Source organism: Macaca fascicularis, chromosome 1 (assembly GCF_037993035.2).
Source record: "Macaca fascicularis isolate 582-1 chromosome 1, T2T-MFA8v1.1".
NCBI classification, from domain to species: domain Eukaryota; kingdom Metazoa; phylum Chordata; class Mammalia; order Primates; family Cercopithecidae; genus Macaca; species Macaca fascicularis.
Genome location: NC_088375.1, coordinates 222,324,769 through 222,346,598, shown reverse-complemented (window position 1 = coordinate 222,346,598; position 21,830 = coordinate 222,324,769). Strand labels below are relative to the sequence as shown.

Genomic DNA, 21,830 nt, shown 5'->3' with positions numbered 1-21,830 from the left:
AGTTAGCCACGCGATCGTGAAGAGGGAACAAATAGTCTACAGTGGGCCCTGCTGCCAGACGACTTTGCCCAGCTGTCAGCTAATGTAAGTGTTCTGGGCATGTTTAGATATGTTAGCTGTGTGAAATTCATTTTTACTTACAGCCTTTTCAACTTAAAAATGGGCTTACCCGGATGTAATCCCATCATAAGTCAAGGAGCATCTGTACTTGGAAGAATATAAAACTTCTCCATCACACTACAGAGTCCTGCCACTTCTCTCTCTTTTCCTGTTGTATTTGGTTACCATCTTCCCTGGTGACAAGGAAGATACTGCCACCAGCAATTACTCAGTGAGGCAAAGATATTAAAGAGGAAATTTCCATTAGGTAAATAACTGTGAAAGAAGAACCCAAGAGAAGGGAGAGAAATTCAAGCCCCAGCTCCTGTTACACTGGCCAAATACCTTTGGCACCCCATGCTTGCTGAAGATCATAAAAGGGTCAGGAAAACTGATAGGACCGAACAGAGGAACACAGTGGGAATTTTTCCCCTTGCCCCATTCCAGTGTCTACTTGAATTTCAGTTTTATAAAATCAACCCTTCAGAGCCAGGCCCCAAACCCAGGCTAATTTGCAGTGTCTCCATTTGTGTAGACAATGAGATTATTTTGGGAAGGGGGGTGTTGACAGAGTGTGTGTTCGTTATTCAGTAGAACTGGCATCTTGAAGTACTTCTGAGATGTTTACCCCCTTGCTGAAAATATTGCTTTATAGAAGTTAATGACTTTGGACCGTGGCCAGAATTCACAAGTGTGGCATGTGTTGAAGTGAAAGGAAGGGGAAAATCATTGTCTTTGTGAGTATAACGGCAGATTTTCTGAAGGACATTTTGTTCCTTGGAACCTTTCATTTTAGCTAGAACAACGTGCACTTGAAGCCTTAAGTATTCTGTGGACTTGAGATTGCTACAAAATGAGGTAGGCAGACTTAAGTCTCTGCAAATGCTCCTTCTGGTGTTAAGGTATTATAACCAAAGAGTTACAAATTGTCTGCACATTGCCTTCCAGTTGCCAGTTGCTTTCCCACTTTAGAAGCCTAGCACACCCTGGGGCTGTTATGCCCTGCTGCAGGTAGCTCCTGCTTTGCTAGGGGGGATGTGCCATGCCACATGCTTTACGTGCACACTATCCCTGAATCCTCAAGACAGCCCTGAAGAATCCGATTATTCCCATTTTGCATATGAAGAAGTCGAAGTTTAGATAACATAATACTGTTTTTATTGAATGACTCATATGCATCAGGCTCTGTGCTATGTGCCTTACATGTATTGCCTAATCCTTACAGCATCTTTGTAGGGAATATTTGTATCCCCATTTTGAAAAGGGGGGAAACAGAGGCCCGCAAAGTTTCCTTGTCTGTGATCTCATAACTGTTGGGTGTCACAGTCAGAATTCAAACTCAGGTGTGATTATCTTTCTGTTATGTCACATCCATACTTCCCTACTGAGGTCTTGAAGGCAAGAGACAGAAAGCACTTCTGATTTCTGATTCTCTGTCTCTAGCCTGCCACACGGGTAGGGCTTGCGCACATGTTGGATTGCTTGGTTGACTGGATGTGTAGAGATTTGTACTTGCTCACATCGGGACTCATTTCTCCTTCATCTGAATAATCTGGACCTCCACCTCCAGGCTTTACTTGTCACAAGACAGTGGGAGGGAGGATGGGATCATGAAGGATGGACTGGGCCAGTCACTCCCTACATGATGGTGTAACTCTTTGGGTATCTCTGCTCTGTTTTGATGACCATCTTCAAAGTCAAGGGCCTGGGTAAAAAAGTGCTTCCAAGCTTCAGAGAAGACCAAGGCCAGAGGGCACCCATGATGAGCACCACTGGAATTCCCTCCCTCCACAGCTCGTGTGTTTTCTGCTGTCTTTGAGGGAGAAAGAATGGCTGGGCAGGACTTACCTTCCCACTGAGGTGGGGAATGGGGTAGAATTAAGGCTGTCTAACTAAATTCCTCCATAGTAAAAGGAGGCCACATGCTTTTTGGTAGTCTGGATTCAATACTCAGAGTGCAGTGAACTGGCCCAGGGCCCTGCCTTTACCACTATGTCCATCATCTAGCTTTGACTTTGGTTTAGTTTCTGTAAAACATCCTTCCCAGAAAACCTGATTAACTACTCATCAATACAGGTTTGATTGGATCATAGATTTTAACATCTACTCAAGTTTTCTGAGTTCTCAAAGCTGTGTTTCTAGGGGTGAGTGAAGACTTTTGTAATGGTTGACTGTTAACAAGTGACAAAGGACAAGTCCGGTTGGCTTGCACAAGCAATTTTTTATGGACAGAGAAACAGGAATTCAGAGAAAAGTCCTACAGTAAGTTGAGATAGGTGTAGGTACCTTTCCATGGCAAAGGTCTTCACCTTACGGAAGAATCCAGCATTAGAGGGGAGAGTGATCTCTTACGTCATCTCATCCCATCCTCCTTGGGTCAATACATTGTCTTTGTACAGAGAACACCCAGGACCCAGTTGATGCCAGGGAACTGAGGCTGCCACAGCAGACTTAATTGGAAATTAAGCTTTTGGCATAGGCTCACTCATCAACTTTGGATATTAAACTCGTTTAATTGATGGGAGTAGAAGAAGAGGGAGTGATATTGGGCGTTCTGCCTAGATTATTCTCCCATATTCTCTTGGGGGGGGCAAGTATTATGGGATTTTTAACTCCCTCCTAGTTAGCTGCCAGCAATAGGTAAAAAGCACTTTACCCAATCTCTCTTCCAAGGAAGTCTCTTCTCAAAGAATGTAAGAGCTTGAGAGAAATAGGAAAGACCTGAATAAGACCCTGAAATGGCTGCATTGCTCCTGAGTCTCTTCAGGTGGAGATGTGTCCCCTGGAGACACACAGGACATGGGCACACGTCACATAACTGTGGTTCTCAAAGCGTCTGGGGCACCAGAGAGACACGTTTTTGTCCAGAACCTGAAGAATGCTGGCAGCCTACATAATTCTAAACATAGCAGGGACTCTTATTGATTCTTTCCAAAACAAAGGTCACATTTCCTCTCTGTAGTTTGTGTCCTGGGTTCCTGCTGACTGTTTTGTGTATACGATTGTTACTTTCCCAAAGAGACTGTCAATTCTTGAGGGCAGGGTTCAAGGCTGCTGTTTGTTTGTGTCTTCAGCAGTACCTAAATCTGTCCTGGGCCCAGAGAATGTGCTTAGTAAAGACATTCTACCTTGGGTCATAGGTCACACAGTGCCAGAGCTGGAAAGGATTTTGGAAATCATAGAGTCCAACACTCTAATGTTATAAATGGTACCACTCCAAAAACGTACTTGGGAGGCTGGTGTTTATCTGCTGGAAAGAGGATTTTATTACGTTAAACTGTAGTGCAAATGACCATAATTCTAAAGCTTCGACAGGCTTCCCTCGAACAGTGCAGCATGTTCCTCCTTGGACTAGTAGCAGAGTAATAAGAACAGTAAGAATGCTAACTAGATACCAGGCCCCCGAGCCATTGTCACAAATGCTTCCAGCTACATGACAAAGTAGATACTCTCGCTATTCTCTGGATGCAGAGGAGGCTCAGAGGTAGGCCACCTCGCTCAGGATCATGTAGTTACCAGAATAGTGGAGGGAGGACTGGAGCCGGGTTTGGTCAGATGCCCCAGCCTGTGGCCCTTCTCCTATACTGTGGTAACTCTTGGATGGGGTCTCTGACTGAAGCCACTCCTTAGTGATTCACGGTGCTAGCAGCATCATGTGGTGTTTCCAGTTGTCCTAAAGGAAGTTATTAATTTTCATTAACTTTAATTCTCTCCTTAGGCAGTAATGTGGAAGGCAAGGCAGAAGGCAAACAAATAATGATAGGGGTTACATCTCCAGAAAGATCAGGAATCACTGCCCTAGGTTGTAAAATATTTGGACTGAGTAAAAGGCATGAGTCTTCCCATAGCTTCTTCCAGGAACCATCACTTGACATGGAATTACTGCTGTGTTCACTAGTCCCTCTTCTGTGCCCAGAACTCATGTGTCACTTGTGTCAAGAATCCTCATGACTGAGGTTTCCAAGGCAGATCTGATCTGTGTAACACGCATCCCAACCCCCTTGCCAAAGGAGAAAGAAACAGGCCCCCAGATGGCCACCCAGTTCCTGGGCCTTCCAGGCAGGCAGCTTGCCTTGAGGCTTTCCCCTGAGCCTTGTATCTAAGGAACATTCCTGTGAGTTTTCTAAGAGGTTAGTCCTGGGTCATTGGCACTTAAACCACTTGTTTTGGTAGATCCTTCCTGAGAAGGTTAATTATATATTTGATATCCTTCTCTTTTTATGCCTGAATGATGAGGATAAGTACTCTGTGGTTTATTAACTGTCACTTTAAACCTTTTCAGATTGTCTTGTGACAAAACAGAGTTTTATGTCCTTTTTATCCCAGCTTTGATGGATGAGACAGCTTTTCTGGTTAAAGTATGCCAGGGTAAATAAAATCTCTGAATTGTGGAGAGGGTGGGTTTGCATTTGAAATCATGAGTTCAAGTCTGCCACCTCCTATGAAAGGTGACCTAACCTGTTAATCTTTCCATCGATTTCATTTTTGGCTTTTGACAAATGGAGCTTGGCACCTCATAGGTACTCAGTAATTATTGAATAAATGAAAGAGAGCATTACTGGAAGGAGTTTGATGTCTCCAAATATTTGATACCAAACCCTAAAGCAACTGACACATTTCCTGTTTTGAATTCCACTGATTCTTAGAGCAAAGGGCCTATGTTCTTACCATGATACAGTCCCAAAGCTCACTTCTCCTCCCTCAAGACTATTTTGTTATACCCCTCATTTTTTCAGTAAATTTGGAGTAGTATTCTGGAAAGTGAATGTCATTAAAGATTTTTAGTAGTTGCTTTGCAAAGCCTAGTGTCCTCCATTGTATGCATCCCACAATTTGTGTGTGCCCAGTCCTTTTGAGAACCACTCACCTGGGGCAGACAGTATAGGTAACTGCATTTAAAATATTTAAATTTATTTATATTTAAATTATTGGCCAGGCACAGTGACTCATGCCTGTAATCCCAGAACTTTGGGAGGCCTGGATGGGCAGATCACTTGAGGTCAGGAGTTTGAGACTAGCCTGACCAACATGGTGAAACCCTACCTCTACTAAAAGTACAAAAATTAGCCAGGTGTGGTGGTACGCACCCGTAATCTCAGCTACTTGGGAGCCTGAGGCAGGAGAATCACTTGAGCCTGGGAGGCGGAGGTTGCAGTGAGATGAGATCACACCACTGCAGACCAACATGGGCTTATCTAAAATGTATTTAAATTTATTTAAAGTAATTCAAATAGTAAAAATAGTGCTAAGACTTTAAAACTCTTTTCCTGTTTTTAACTCATTCTAGTTTGCTGGAACATTATCAGATGGCTTAGGGAAGACGATGGACAATCGGCATCAGTCAGAGCGGGAGTACATCAGGTACCACGCAGCTACAAGTGGTGAACACCTTGTAGCCGGCATCCATGGCCTGGCTCATGGTAAGTCACAGGTGACATCAAGCTCTGCTGCTGCAGGTCCTCAGAGGCGCCTTTGTACCAATCTGATTGCAGCTATAAAAAAAGAAAGCTGGGCTGGACGTGATGGCTCAAGCTTTTATTCCCAGCATTTTGGGAGGCTGAGGAGAGCGGATCATGAGGTCAGGAGTTTAAGACCAGCCTGGCCAACACAGTGAAACCCCGCCTCTACTAAAAATACAAAAATTAGGCCAGGCGCAGTGGCTCACACGTGTAATCCCAGCACTTTGGGAGATTGAGACGGGTGGATCATTTGAGGTGAAGAGTTCGAGACCAGCCTGGCCAACATGGTGAAACCACGTCTCTACTAGAAATACAAAAATTAGACAGGTGTGGTGGTACACACCTGTAATCCCAGCTATTCAGGAGGCTGAGGCAGGAGAATTGCTTGAACCCTGGAGGTGGAGGTTGCAATGAGCCGAGATCATGCCACTGCACTCCTGGTGATAGAGCAAGACTCCATTTCAAAAAAAAAGAAAGCTGACAACAGAGGAAATCCTGTGTTGGTGTACCTTCCAAGCTCTCTTACTTTATCCTCCTTGAAGTTGAAATATGCCAGCCTGTGAGAACTCCTCATTCGTTTTCTGAATGTTGTGCACATTGCAATTCCTTTCGTTCTCTGGTTTCTGTTCCCAAAGTATCATAAGGTGTAATCAACCAGACCTGTTCTTAGAATTGTAGCTGCTGCTTCTCTTCTTAGAATTGTAACCTCTGCCTTCTCCTTACTGATCATTCCTTCCAAAGAAATTGAAATGGGGAATTGGTGACCAGGTTTGTAGCCTAGGTGTTTTTTAGTTTTGCATAAATGTGCTTTCACTAAAATTATAAATTTATCTGCCTAAGAGATGTTGGTGATGGCGTGAATGCATTTGGTCTCTGACTTTGAATTCCAACTTCTAATGCTTTAATTCTGAGTCATTTGCCTTTTGTTGCATTTTTCTTAACAATTTCTTAGTACAGCATCCAAGGCCCTTGGAACTATAAATCCAGTCAATTTTTCCGACCACCGTCCCTCAGCCATGCTGCACTTGGGCCACACAGAGCTATGTACTGCTTCCCAGGCGTGCCTCCAGGTCCTTGTTCATGCATGTTCCTGCTCTCCCTCCTCTGCCTCACTTCCTTGTCTATCAAAATCCTACTCAACCTGTAAGTCCCAACTCAAATACATTTTCCCAGCTCAATTAGTCCCTGTTAGAGTTAATGACAGAGCACAGTCTGGGTTGTGTATGTCACCAACTGTGTACATTGAGGTCTCTGATAGATTGAGAATGTGAGGAGGGGAGAGAGACCACTTTGTATTCACCTTTATCCTTGCGTACCTCACATGACACCTGGCACGTAGCTCATGCATAGTAAGGCTTAGTAAATTAAACTCTTTGTACCAGATCCTTAGGAACCATCCAAAACTATCAGAGTCATACCAAGACTGATCAGTATTAATTATCTGCATTTGGAAGAAGAGGAAGGAATATAGACAGTAAAAAATTATATATCTATTTGTGCTTAGGACACGTTTAGAATAGAGTTTTTGTTTTTCAGCTTTCCTAATGGTGAGATTTGGATCAAAATGCCTTTGCTTTTCCTAAGGCTGCCCAACCGTAAAGGGAGCTGTCCCTAAGGAGACATCAGGCCAGAAGTGAAATTTGGCTGAAAGTAACTTGTTTATGAATTTTAAAAGTTGAGTGTTGGGCAATCATTTGGGGTTAAGGTTTAATCATTCTTTCTAGTAATGACAGTACATTGGACTTTTCGAAGACTTTTAAAATGAATATGAAATGCTTTGTTATGTATGGTGGCCTTTATCTGGCCAGCATCCTTGCGATGTGGAGAGAGCATGACTGTCCTCCCTTTCTGGATGAACACACAAATGTGCTGAAAAAATGCATGATTGGTTCAAAGTTGCAAAATCACCTCTCATCAAGAATCATTCCTATAATATGTACAGCCTCTCCAGGAGCCAGTGGCTTCATCCAAAGAGGATCCACTGAGCTCTGGGTTATATGAAGGCAGTGTATGAGAGTCTTCCTTTAGGATGAAAAGACCTTTAGAAGATGACAAGAAACAGAATCCACTCAATCCCCTTGGTTAAGAACTGGGAATTGTGCTCAGTTCTCTCTGCAGGCCCTGCTGGACCCGGGTTCAGTCATGTTCTGTCTCTCAGGTTCTAGTCTGAATTCCTATCCTGTGTGTGCTCTGCCAAGAACTTTGTTCACAAAGTATGGGAAGGGGCTGGGTGCAGTGGCTCAGGACAGTAAACCTGGTACTTTAGAAGACCTAGAGGGAGGATTGCTTGAGCCCAGGAATTTAAGGCTGCAGCAAGCTGTGATCATGCCACTGCACTCCAGCCTGGGTGATAGACGGAGACCCTGTTTCTTTAAAAAAAAAAAAAAAAAGTTTGGGAAAGAGATATTGCCTCATTGGAGCAAATTTACCCAGTATCCAAAAGAAACGTTGTGAATTGTTAGTGCATTCTCGCCCAAGGAGTTTCCTTTACCAATTTGTCTCACTAGAGCTGAAGAGTCTGGAGAGCTTCCTCACACCCCACTGTCAGAGGGTAAACATCCTGTGAGTGTCCCTGGCACAGGTCCTGGAGATGCTCCCCGGACAGGCTGCCTCTTCCCTTCAGTGACCATGACCTCTTCAGCCGCTGCCAGCTTCTGGCCTCCTCTAAGGTGTTTTCAGCCATTGCTGTCAACTTGCAAAATGTTTGGAATGTCTTTTTGACCCGGATTGGACTTTTGAACTGACTTCATTGAGGGTCCCAGCCAGCTTTCATAGCTTTTTGGGGTGCTCTTCATGAAGGTTTTATATAATTGCCTATACCAAATTTCATCAAAGCATGCCGTAACTTTTACCTTATTTCAAGCATCCCGTGGGGTTGGCCAGTCACCCCCATAGTGTTCTTTGAAAACTGCACTGCAAATGTATACCATCGGCTCTCTACATCCACAGATTCAACCAACCATGGATGGAAAATACTTGGGGAAAAAAAGATTTTGCAAAGTGCCAGAGAGCAAAATTTGAATTTGCCACACGTTTCAAATACTGTGTTGACTCCGCACAAATGAAGTGATATGTGGGCATTGTATTAGCTACTATAAATCATCTAGAGGTGATTTAACCTATACAGGATGGTATGTATAGGTTATATGCAAGTACCTACAGCACATTATGTAAGGGACTTGAGCATCCTAGGATTTTGGTATCTGCAGGGGGTCCTGGATCAATCCTGCATGGACACTAAGGAACAACTATATTTAGTTATCTCTCTCTGCCCTCCTTCCCTCCCTCCCTCCCTCGGCGTCTCAGTCACCAGGCTGGAGTGCAGTGGCACAATCTTGGCTCACTGCAACCTCCACCTCCTGGGTTCAAGCAATTCTCCTGCCTTAGCCTCCCAAATAGCTGGGACTACAGACGCGCATCCCCATGCCCAGCTAATTTTTGTATTTTTAGTAAAGACAGGGTTTCACCATGTAGGCCAGGATGGTCTCGATCTCTTGACCTCGTGATCTGCCCGCTGCAGCCTCCCAAAGTGCTGGGATTACGGGTGTGAGCCACCGCGCCCAGCCTCTGCCTTATATGTCATAGAATGCCATCATCTTCAGACTTTCCCCAAAGGCCCAATTTTCTAGTCTCTTATTGCTTTAATCCTCTATCTATATCCTCTCCTGATCGTCCATAGGCTGCCCAAGCTCTGGGATCAAAAAATTGGCCACTGTTAACCTCTCAGCTTTTCTTTGATTTTTTTTTTTTTTTTTTTAAACTGGAACACACTTTACTTCTGACTAACATGTAACATATATCCTCTGACTCTAGACTTAGTGGGCAAATCTGCAGGATCCTCTGTCTGTAAGTTGGCCTGTCTGTGGCCTCTCCGGCACAGAGATTAATAGAATGGCCTTAAGTTATCATTCCATAATCAAGGGGTTTGGCTTTAAATGCTTTTGCTTTTGTCCTCATCAGGTTACGACAGCCCTTGTCTTTTTCACTAGGTATCATTGGTGGACTGACCAGTGTTATAACTTCGACAGTGGAAGGTGTGAAAACAGAAGGGGGTGTCAGCGGTTTCATATCTGGCCTTGGGAAAGGGCTTGTTGGCACTGTAACCAAGCCAGTGGCAGGCGCCCTGGATTTTGCATCAGAAACAGCCCAGGCGGTGAGAGACACAGCCACACTCAGTGGCCCCAGGTCAGTGGTCGTGGGAAGAGTGGCTTTTGCGGTTTCCAGCCTAGGTCTGCTGCTGCTTCTAATCCATGCTGATGTGTTTAATTGTGCACTTTCTTAGTTACAGGGTTTTTAATTCGAATACTTATAACTGAAATTTCTGATCTGCCTAAAATAAAAACATGAAAATGAGGTACAGAAACCTGGCATGAATTTTTTCAGAGAGAGAGAGAGAGAGAGATATGTATCATATTTTATATATGCTATATATTTTATATATGTATGTATATATAGCATGTTATATATATAGGTGTATATGAGTATGTTATTTTTCTCCACTAGAGAGGTCAGAAATAGGATTAAATTGTTATAAGCTTCTTCTGTTCACCAAGCCAACTGGATCCCCACATGCCCATGAAGAAAACTGTCAGATTGTACTCTGGTTCTTACTCTTACACCCCATGGTATAGTTCTAGAATCCCCGCAGTTGCAGTTCACCACGTGGATCTGTTCCTTCTTAATTTTCCTTCTGCTTGAAAGTGCCAGCCCCAGCCTCATAAAGAAAAGTGCCACCCCCCATCCCTCCAGCAGGTCGGCAGTTCTGCTGTGGGATTGCCATCTGGCCTTGATACCAACTGAGACTGGAAATCAGGGACAGCCCATATGGTTCCACACCTCACAGAACCCAACCACTTTAACATAGCTATTTGCTTGAATGGCCTATTTCAGCCTCCCTTTTCCAGAGTGACTAGTTGGGGATTCTTATCAACAAAGGGTATAATGAATGTTAAGGGCCCAGCCAAGCTAGACTCGACTTAAGCCCAGAAGGATTTTGCTGCTGCCTCGATAATAGATTTTCCCTGAGTGAATTAGTACGCCCTTTTAGAATGCCTAGGGCCTGGCCCACGTCCACCCTCTGTCACTCCCTCAAATAGGATGTGAAGTGAAATTGTCCCCAATTGAAGTGAATCCATTTGTCTGTCACCAGGAAAACTTACTGAAGACACATTACTGCAGTAGGGGAAACGCTCCGATTGTGGACTGGGGCCATGCAGTGTGCTGTGCCAGAATGCCTTCCATCTGGAAGCAGCTGAGTAAACTCTGTATGGTTTACTTTAGTTAAGTTACATTCTATTCTCAGATACAAAACTAAAACAATCCTTGAGTATATTTTGAAGCATTTATGAAGTTGTGGGGAGGGGCAGGCAGTGAGGGGGCTTCGAAAGTATTTCCAGTTAGTTTTTCCATCTCTGCTCGAAGCCCAAGAAGTCCACCTCCAGTATTTGTTAAGATAATAAGACAATGAAGTGTAAAGCTGAAGACGCCTAAGAGTTCCCAGAGAAGCGTGTGTATTCTTCAAATGTCAAAATAGCCAAGGGATTGATTGATAAAAAGGGTTCAAGGTATATGTGATAAATTTTTTAAAGATGATTTCGTGCTGTGAAGTTTTAATAATGTTGACAAGAAAGAAATGGCTTGAATTTATACATTGTCAGCTTGAAAGTCTTGATGAGGTTTTTCATTCTTTTTAGGAGCAGCAGTGATGTGGCCACAGTCACTGCAGAAAGAATGTCTTTGAGAGGGACATTCTTGTCATCTTTATTAGTTGTTCAACACTGCCGTGTGATCTTGTGTCAGCCAGTACATAGCTGCCATTTACTCATTCCCTGTCAGTAAATGGTCATTGAAAATTCCCTATGAACTCAGGGTTGGGAATAGCAGAAACCAAAACTCTCCCTGCTCTCAAAGAGCTTATAATCAAGCAGGGCAGCGAACATAAAACAATCATATAAACACTTATTTGCTGAAATTGTGGCAGTGACATAGAGGAGACTTACAGGGTGCCGTGAGACTATGATCAGAGAAGGTGATGGGGAGAAGGAGGGCGGCTAACCTAGTCATCAGGGGAGTTGAGACAGGCTTTTCCAGGGAAGTAAAATTTGAGGTGAAGCCTGGAGTATGAAGTAGGAGTTGGCCAGGTGAAGAGAAGAGAGAATCACCTTCCAGGGAAAAGGGAACTACTGTGTGTGCAACACCAAAAGGAAGGAACTTACCTATGTGCCAGGCATTGTCTTTGTGCTTCCACGTGTGGAATCCCATTTAATCTTCATACTTGATTTACAATGAAGACAAGACAGTCCAGAGAATCTTGTCTCGAGTCATGGAGCTTGTCCACAGCCACACAGCTGGCCAGAGATGGTAGACCTAGACTCATACCCAGCCTCTCTCTTGACCCTGTGTCCAGCACCACTGCATTGTACCCTGCTGCCTCGGTCTCGGGGGAGGGGGCTCGTTGGATTTCTCTTGTACGTGTTTCAGAGTCAGTTAGTGTCAAGATATGGCATTCCAGATAGTTACTTCCCTGCTGACTCAAGATTTACTTTACTATTACCTACACACTGACATGATTCAGGTCTTGACCAGCATTGCATTTTTCTCTGTCTGGTTCCTCTGCCTGCCACCTTAGCCTTATCCGGACCTCAGCAGCAGAGACCATGCCCTCACAAAGGCACTGGGGAGGCATTCACAGTCAGCACTGGCCACTCCTCATCTCAGCCCAATGAAGTTTTACATTTCCATGTAGATGAGGCACTCGGGATGTAGAAAAGTTGTGCAGCTTGACTCAAAGCAGACAGTAATTGGGCAGCCTAATTGAAGTTGGACTGCAAGTTCCAACTTTGTAGGCTGCAGAAAAAAAGAAAAAAAATGAATAACGAAGTTTAACTGCAAGTTTCGTGACACAGCTATCTGCCTAACCATTCACTCCTCCCAGAAACAAAAGCCACCGTGATAATTGAGGCACAGCCAGTCTTCATATATCCTCAAAGGAGGAGGATTAACTTCCACATTTGTTCTCTATTCCTGGAGGTACCAGTAGCAGGAGAGCCATGGCAGAAGTTACCAGAGGCAAGTGGGGCAGAGGCGAGAGGGGCATATGTTTGGATTAGTGGGTCAGTATCCTTTATTGTGCAGAAAAAGCCAAAATTACAGATTTTTCTGAAAGGATAAATAGCAGCCATTTCAGCAATGTCCCTCCGTCCATTTGTCCTGGTCCAGAAGTATTCATGAGGAGCCATGCGTTAGAAGAGAGTGCTTGGGCTGGGCGTGGTGGCTCACACCTGTAATCCTGCACTTTGGGAGGCCAAGGTGGGAGGATCGCTTGAGCCCAGGAGTTTGAGACCAGCCCGGGCACCATATTGCTGGGTAGGGTGGTGTGCACCTCTGGTCCTTGCTACTTGGGAAGCTGAGGTGGGAAGACTGCTGGAGCCTGGAAGGTTGAGGCTGCAGTGAGCTATGATTGTGCCCCTGCACTCCAGCATGGTCAACAGTGAGACCCTGTCAAACAGAGAGAGAACGCTTGATCTGGAAAGCAGCAGGCCAGAGTCCCAGCCTCCTTACTTATTAGCTTTGGGCCCTGGGTCAAGTCAAGACATCTATGTAAGACTCAGTTTTAGTTTTTTCATCTATAAATTGGGGATAAATTTATTTCTCTGTTTATTCTGCTTCTCAGGAGTTTGAAGCCCAACCAGAGTTATTTTAATGTGGAAGCTATAAAGAACTATAAAAATGCTGGGTGATATTATTTGAAAGTCCTATTAAAGGAGCACAGAGATCCTTGCAGGTGGAGAAATGTTTCAGTGCCAGTTTGTTCTGATGACACTGTATCTCTTAGGAACATACTGGCTCTAACACTATCACCGAGGGATAAATCACCCTGGTTTCTTGGAAGTGAGTTATAACCATCTCCAACCATCCCAGTTGATTGAACAGGATCCAGGGGTGTTACTCAGGGTTTTTCCCCACTGTTTAGACAACAGGGACTAACAAATGATTTGAAGGGATTAGAAGTGAGATTCTGACCGAGGGTTGACCTGAGCCCAGGGACCAAGCCAGGAATAGAACCCAAGAGTCCAAGAGTTCTGCCTCTGAGCCTGCAATTGGAATGAGACTTTCTGCTTCCTTTGTAATATTTCATCCAAGTAAAGGCTTAGATCTTAGCATCTATGTTTTAAAAGACCCAAATTTTAAGCAGATGATAGGAAAGTAAGCCATAAAACTGTGAACAAGTACTCCTTCCAGTAATCCATCTGAAAAGTGGCCTTACAGGAAACATTGGCTCCTTTTTTGTGTTTATTTGAACATGATTTTATTTATAGGGAACCCCCCTCCTTATGTTCTTTCAGATTAAAATACTTCCAAGTTCTCCTTGTTGCAGTGCGCTGGCATTCCAAACGACAGCCACCTAACTTTCCTCTGAAATTTCCAGGCAACCCAATAGTTCTCAGGAAGGCAGGTGGGGGTGGGGAGAGAAGAGGGCGGAGGACTGCAGAGCCTTTGGCCTCAACATGAGTGTTGTGGACCAATATCCCCCACTGCATTTGTTCACTGTACAAGTATGTGTGGTTTGGAACTGAAACAGGAAACCTTTTCCAAGGCAACGTTCTGCTGGCTCAGGTTGCATCTTCTGGCCTACGTGTATTGGGCCACATTTGTCTGTTCCCAAGTAAAGTTTATGAAAATGGCACAGATGCAGGCACACTTGAGGTGCCACTGAAGCTATGTGAAGAGCCTGCTACCCTTCAAACAGACCAGGCCCAAGCAAGGTGCCAAGCCACGTGAGAGTGCCCAGTCCACTGTGTAAATGTGACGGCCTCTGATGGTAGTGTTTGAAAAGATACTTAGTAGAAAGTTGCAGAGACCCAGGAGTAGCCGTTTCACAAAAGAAGGCAAAAATACCTTTGAGAAGAAAGGAATGTCTGCCTCTCACTATGTGTTGGCTTGTTTGTTTCTCCAGATACCATCTGTTGCAGACTATGGGGTGCATGACATTTTAGGGAAGTAGGAGATGAAGATTTATGAAGCTGGGCCCTGAGGTTTCCTCTAAAATATTTCTTCACCTTTTAAGTCAAGACCCAAAAGTGGGGAGAGAAGTAGGAGTTGGCAGAACTTGAAATATTTAAACTAATTTAGCAAAGCTCAGGAGTGTTGGAGCTTATCTTGTTATTTAAGTTAGATAAGGAGGAAGGGGAATTTGAAGGATAATGATAGATCAGTGTTGAAGAATATAGCCATCAGGACTGATAATGTTCTGGAATCCCAGGACCCTCAGATTGTGCATGTATATGTAAATTCCATTTGCTCTGAGAGCTTTTGAAAAAGAAACTTTTTGGTTGATTTCACAGAAAAGATTTATGGTGGGCATACTTGACTTTTTCAGTAAAAACAGTCCCAACACACCACCCAAAATCTGTTAAGACACTTCTGGTGAATGACCTCTTAGACGTGAAATGGAAATGGGTTTTCTTAAGGAAAGGCCCCTTTCGTTAACAGTGTTTGCACCTTACTCCTGATTCTCCAGGATAAAAGGACTAAGACTCTCTTGGGTCACCAGAGCCTGAATGCAGTCAGGTTGGACAGGTCAGCAAAAAGTCTGCAAAGAGAACTTAGGAAATGCTTCCGTTAACTTTTTCATACTAGTTGGGTAATACTGCTTTTAATTACTCTGCTCTGAAAGCAGCTATTTCTTATACTTGGTATTACACATAGCACATCAAGCAGAATTGGCTTGAATTGAGCCTTTAGGGAACTTCCAAAGGTAAAAATTGAGTAAAGATTCAAATGTTTATTAGGATATACCAGCGTTCATCTTTTTTCCCCACTAATATTCCATTCAAGGCAGGAGAGTAGGCTGATATCCCATGTATCTAGAAGTGGATCAAGTTCAATATTTCTGTCAGAGTTCCTGTTCCTTAAAACTATAAATGGGTTTTATATTTTATTCCATGTTTGGCTTCATAAGAAAATATTTTTAATTGTTACCCAGTAAAAGTAACATTTCAGAAAGATCTGATACGTTATCCTGTGGCTCCTGCCTCATACTCATCTAGGAAGTTCCAGCAGGCTCCTTCCAGATGAGGCCTGTATGCTGTGGTGGCATCCATATACAGGCATGTATATGGTAAGGGTGAAAAGCTGGAACTTATACCTGTTTGACCCTAAGGCTCTGTTCTAATCTTTGGGCATATCTGTCTTTTGGCTTGGTAACCATCTGCTGCTTGGGACAGCCACTGTGTTAGTTAACATGTCAGTTTCATCATGAAAAATGAATTACATTTCAGTGAAACTGAAAAATTATTGCTATATCCAGCTGAAGGGAAGGGACTGTCAAATCTCTCCTCTGTTGTCCAAACATGGCACAGTAGATATAGTGACAGTCCCTTTATCTTCTACTCACCCTTGCGTATATGTTTGTGAGGTGACAGCCATATATTCTCACTTCCTGATCTTGCCAAACCAGGTCTTTCCAGAGAATGCTTGAAGGTAGATGGGTCATTTACATGAGCAACCCCAGAAGAACGCTAAGGTCTATGTTGATGACATTGGATGTCTCACTTGGCTCTGAAATTAAGCTGATGAAACCATAGAATCAGATATTTTGTTTTTTTCGAGACAGAGTCTTGCTCTGTCGCCCAGGCTGGAGTGCAGCGGCACAATCTCGGCTCACTGCATCCTCCACCTCCCGGGTTCAAGCAGTTCTCCTGCCTCAGCCTCCAGAGTAGCTGGGATGGCAGGCGCACACCACCTCGCCCAGCTAATTCTTATATTTTCAGTGGAGATGGGGTTTCACCATGTTGGCCAGGCTGGTCTTGAACTCTTGACCTCATGATCTGCTGACCTTGACCTTTCAAAGTGTTGGGATTACAGGCATGAGCCAACACGCCTAGCCGGGATCAGATATTTTAAAGAAGCGTCTTAACAGTCCTTCTTGCCTTATAAGTTAAAATTCCTCTCACAGGAACATAAGCAGAGAAATCTTATTTTCTGAGACAGGCTTCTTCCCTCTCGCTGAACTCTAAATACTGTATTCCCCTTTCACTCAAAGGCCCCAGACGATGCCATTCTCATTATAACATAACTTATGGAAAGCTCAGATCTATTGTTGGAAAAAATGCAAAGTGTGTGTGTTCATGCACACACGTGTTTGAGAAAAGCCTTTCCATTTCTGAAATCCCAAGAGTCATTTTTATGCAAGATTATCTGTTAGGAGAAAACCCACTTTTTTGGTCATGGTACATTATAATCATTTCTAGAAAGGAGAGCATCTAATTTTTGCCATTTTTGGCATGCAGAGATGACTGACTTCATAGAAACCACACAATCCTGCCTCCAAAAGTTAAAAAAAAAAAAAAATCTTCTGAATTTACATCTGAATCAACATCTCTTCAAAGTCCAGTTCTTGCATCTCAACCAGCAGGTCCTTGTGCAAAGAAAATGAATGGGAAGTGTGATTTGGGGTTATTCCATTTACTTTCTGATTTGAGGTTATTCCGTTTAAAAATTAAATAATGTAGCCATTATACATCTGTAGTCCCTTCTGTGTTCAGTGAATTTGTTTTTAAAACTCTAAGGTGACACCTAATATTACATACATAAGATAGACATTTGAGATTTTTGGCTTGAACTTCAAGAAAAAATAAAACAGTGTCTATATTTCTTTTTGAGAAAAAATTTGTATTTTGTGCATTAGAGAAAGTTGAAGAGCCATTTGTTATTTGTGGAACTCCTCAGTAAAGGCGTTGGATTTACTTATTTTTAGGTTTTCATGACTATCCCATGTCTCTCATGGTTTTCCCTTACAGAATCATCCACCTTTGCCCAAGATAAAATTGAAATCTTTAACAGGAGGACCCAGGTTTGAGTTCAACTCGCCTGCTCCCAGAGAGCTTTAGACTGGAAGATAATTCCGAGATACACAGAGGACATTTGGACTAGCAGGGACTTAAAGACTCACTGTTGTATTACAGATAATGGCTCGGAAGTATTGAGGGAAGGAAAGATAGGTTTGGGTGTTATAATTCATCCATGGTTTTCTTGCCCCGATATATTTATCTGATAGTCTTTTGCCAGACTCCTTCTCAAAGACATTTTCTTGCTAAATTTCTCACTAACTTGTCAAATGGAGGAAAAATAAGATTGAATTAATAAAACGTTCTTATCACAATATACTCTAAAAGAAGCTGGCTGCGGTGGCTCACGCCTGTAATCCCAACACTTTGGGAGGCTAGGGCAGGTAGATCATTTGAGCTCACAAGCTCGAGACCAGCCTGGGCAACATAGTGAAACCCTGTCTCTACAAAAATATACAAAAATTAGCCGGGTGTGGTGGCACACACACACTCTGGAGTGGTCCCAGCTACTCCAGAGGCTGAGGCAAGAAAATCGCTTGAGCCCAGGAGGTCGAGGCTGGAGTGAGCTGAGATTGCGCCACTGCACTCCAGCCTGGGTGATGGGAGTGAAACCCTGTCTCAAAAAAAAAAAAAAAACTTTTGTTATATTGGGCTTATATAATTCAAATTAATAATGTTACTTATCTATATCCTTAGTGGATTTACTTAAATACATTGAGGAAACCACTTTCTGATTAGCAGAGAGAGTTTGTACATATGGGTTCCTTTAGAACAGAGGGTCTCAAAATATGGTCTAGGGACCCCCTGGGGAACCCCAGATCCATAACCTAAAACCTATTTGTATATATTCATATACTTATATATGAATTTATAGATTTATAAATTTAAATTTATATTTATAGATTTAAATTTAAATTTATAGATTTAAAATTTTATAACAATTTTTATAATAGTATTCTCTAAGGAGTATACAGTGGAGTTTTCCAGAAGCTACACAATGTGTGATATTGTAATAGATTGACTGTAGAAGCAGATAGGAGAATACAGCTGTTTTCCAGTTAGCAAGACTGAGATTTATAAAAAGATTTATAAAAATGTGCAGGTGCCACTCTCCTCACTTTCTGTGACTCTGCATCCATGCCACCAGCCAACAAATGTACCTGGTTAATTTTTTTGACAAGCTGCTTTATTTGAAAATACGGTGATTGATAATCCATCATCTTGCTGATAAATGATGGGCTAATTCGGACTAAACCATAGGAACTGCTGTAATGCAATGCTTCCCTTTGGCTTCCTGCCAACAGCTGTCAGCCCTCCTGGTTTGCTCCTGACTTTTACTGGGATTCTGGAAGTAACAATTGGAAAGATTTTATCACATACCAGGAAGACCTCTTACAATAATTTACCTAATTTAGTCCTTCACCGTAACCTACCATCCCAATAAATTTTAATTTCGGCAGGATAGTAAGTGTAGAGTAGATTACTTCAAAGTGCAGGATCTTGTCCAAAGGCTGCTTGGTTGTATTTGCACTGCCCTGACTCTTGCAGGTACTCGAGAAGGTGTATCTGTTTCAGAATTCACTTGCCAAAACCTCAACTTTCTCCTGTAGCAAAGTTGGTGGAGTAGGATAAACCCACAATATTTGGATAAGCTCCTTTGAACTCCTTGTAGAAAGCAGTTTTTATGAGGCAGTTGTTCTGTGTTAACACCAGAGACAACTCCTAGCAGATTTCCCCAAACATACTTCAAACATCGATAATGGCAGGGGTGACCCAAACTGTATCATAAAATCCCAGGGACTGCAGGAGACTTCAAAGGCGAGACAGAGCAAAACCTCACCTCTCGTTATGAAGAGTATGGGTCACAGGAATCTTGGCTACAATCCATGGTAATCTCGCCGAGTAATGCCAGGATGGACAGAGGCCAGGGCTCATCGGTTCCCTGGACTTTACGGATTGACCCCAGCAGCACAGTTAGAGTGGTAATAACTGGCACCTGCCCACCTCCTGAGGCGTTAGAGGCCAAATTACCATATGTGAAGTGCTTTTCTATCCTTTAGTGAGACGATGCAAATCTTCAAGTGTGTTTCTATTTTTGTTTGAACTATTGAGGGTCCACTTTATTCAGTTAAGCCAATTCTGACCTTGTGATATTCAGATCTATCACTTAATGCGTTTAGGCAAATTGACAGTAGAAATGTATTAATTTAGTCTTGAACTCCTGCTATATTTCAGGCATTTAATAGGTATTAAGTACTAGGAATATTTAAATAATTGAGGACAAACTGCTCTGAATAATCACCAAGCTGTTTGATTTGTGTGTTAATATTCTTAAGTCACTCTTACATGGTCATTAAAGCAAGTTTCCCTATAGTTTTCTTGAAGAACTCATTTTTTAGTGATTTGACTTACTGTTTATTCTTGAAAACAACAAAATTGCATTTGTGTATATGGTGTGTGTTGGGGGAGGTAATTACAGGCACTTTTTCCCTCATTACCGGGTCCATCACAGCTCCTTGAAAACAATTGTTATAGTTTTACTAATTGTTTATAAAATTAGCTAATGATCCTTTGATTTTTTAGTTTTTTTATACCTTAGATGTATTTAACAAATATTTAGTATCTTCTGTGCAATTAATAAGAACAGTGTTGGCCAGGCGTGGTGGCTCACGCCTGTAATCCCAGGACTTTGGGAGGCTGAGGTGGGCAGATCACCTGAGGCCAGAGTTCAAGACTAGCCTGGCCAACATGATGAAACCCTGTCTCTACTAAAAATACAGAAATTAACTGGGCATGGTGGCACATACCCCTAGTCCCAGCTACTCAGGAGGCTGAGACATGAGAATCGCTTGAACCTAGGAGGCAGAGATTGCAGTGAGCTGAAATTGTGCCACTGCACTCCAGCCTGGGTAACAGAGTAAGACTCTGTCTCAAAAAAAAGAACAACAGTGTTTAAAAACCTGTTATTTTTACCTGAATTATTTTGCTATGACAAATTTATCTTTCAAATTAGATTTTATCAAAGTAGATATGTATTCACTTTTTTAAGTTGAAGTCTTTCTAAATGTCTAAAACCAAAAAACAGGCCAGGCACGGTGGCTCAAGCCTGTAATCCCAGCACTTTGGGAGGCCGAGATGGGCGGATCACGAGGTCAGGAGATCGAGACCATCCTGGCTAACACGGTGAAACCCCATCTCTACTAAAAAATACAAAAAACTAGCCAGGCGAGGTATCGGGCGCCTGTAGTCCCAGCTACTCGGGAGGCTGAGGCAGGAGAATGGCATAAATCCAGGAGGCAGAGCTTGCAGTGAGCTGAGATCCGGCCTCTGCACTCCAGCCTGGGCGACAGAGCCAGACTCCGTCTCAAAATAAGTAAATAAATAAAACCAAAAAACAGTAATCTCCTGCCTTTCCCTGATTCCTGCTCCCTCAGAGGCAACCACTTTCAACACTCTGGGCTGTTTCTTCAGTGTGGAGGTATTTACCTTTATATTTCATAAATAAGTCAACTAACTGCTGTTTCTTGACATCATTTGACTTCATGTTGTTATACGTACACATTCCCTTTCCCCATTTTTCAGTATGATTATATGATCCTTTTTGAATAACTTAGTATTCCATTTTTACATTATTATGACTGTGTAAATAGTATTCCCAGTGAAGCTCCCCACCCAGGTCACTTTGATGATGTTTCCTTCTTAAATGTTGTGCTTTGTTTTTTTCTCCCTGGAGTTAGTAACTGCTCTTTCAGTAATATTGTCTGCTTCATTTTCTCTTTGCACATTCCTGATTTATTCTCAAATGCTTATTTAGTTTCCACATTTTTTTTTAACCCTGGGCTTAGTAACTCGTTTTTCTGTAAAAAAAAAATCTGCCTTCCTATTGCCAATTTATGCACAAACACGTTTCTGTATGTGTACAAATGCATTGAGTAATTTATTGTTTTCTAATTAAATTCTCCCTCTCGATGTCCTCTGCTCCCATCTGACTGGTGGTTGTCTAACTATTTTTGTCTCTAAGCTATTTTTCTATAGTAGTACTATAGCAGTACTATTCTGAGTTTCTTTCTTCCATTTATTTGTTTTGGTCTTTTTCTTTCATGAGTAGAGACAGTCCCCAGATGTCTGGTGATTCTTGACTATCTGTTCTACTCCTCTTTAAAGATGAGGCACTAAAAAGCCAATTGGGAGCTCTTGGTTTGAGGCTGAGGGGGCCTTACTGTGGAATGATCAAGTGGGGACCTGCTGACTCTGGGCTCCTGTTGAGAGGAGCAAAACTGAATGGGGATGAGAGAGGGGACCTGCAGCTCTAACTGCTTCCCATGCAGCCTTTTAACCAATCTTCCTGTTTGCACCTCACTCCAGGCCTACCTGTTTCTCCTTTATGCCCCAGGCCTTCAGAGCTACTTGCTGCCTCCATCTT

At 42.8% G+C, this 21,830-nt stretch overlaps 1 protein-coding gene across 6 annotated transcripts in view; it reads left to right on the top strand.

Moving 5' to 3' along the window:
* The window catches only part of VPS13D (vacuolar protein sorting 13 homolog D), a 284,031-nt gene that overhangs the window by 222,324 nt on the left and 39,877 nt on the right, over positions 1-21,830 (top strand). For all 6 annotated transcript variants that reach the window (XR_012425938.1, XM_045380426.2, XM_045380422.2 and 3 more), the window contains 2 exons: positions 5,387-5,519; positions 9,548-9,743. Coding sequence is in view for 5 of the 6 variants with exons in the window: in XM_045380426.2 (XP_045236361.2) it covers positions 5,387-5,519; positions 9,548-9,743 (329 nt within the window). In the remaining variant the exon portion in view is untranslated. The remainder of the gene's footprint in view (positions 1-5,386; positions 5,520-9,547; positions 9,744-21,830) is intronic.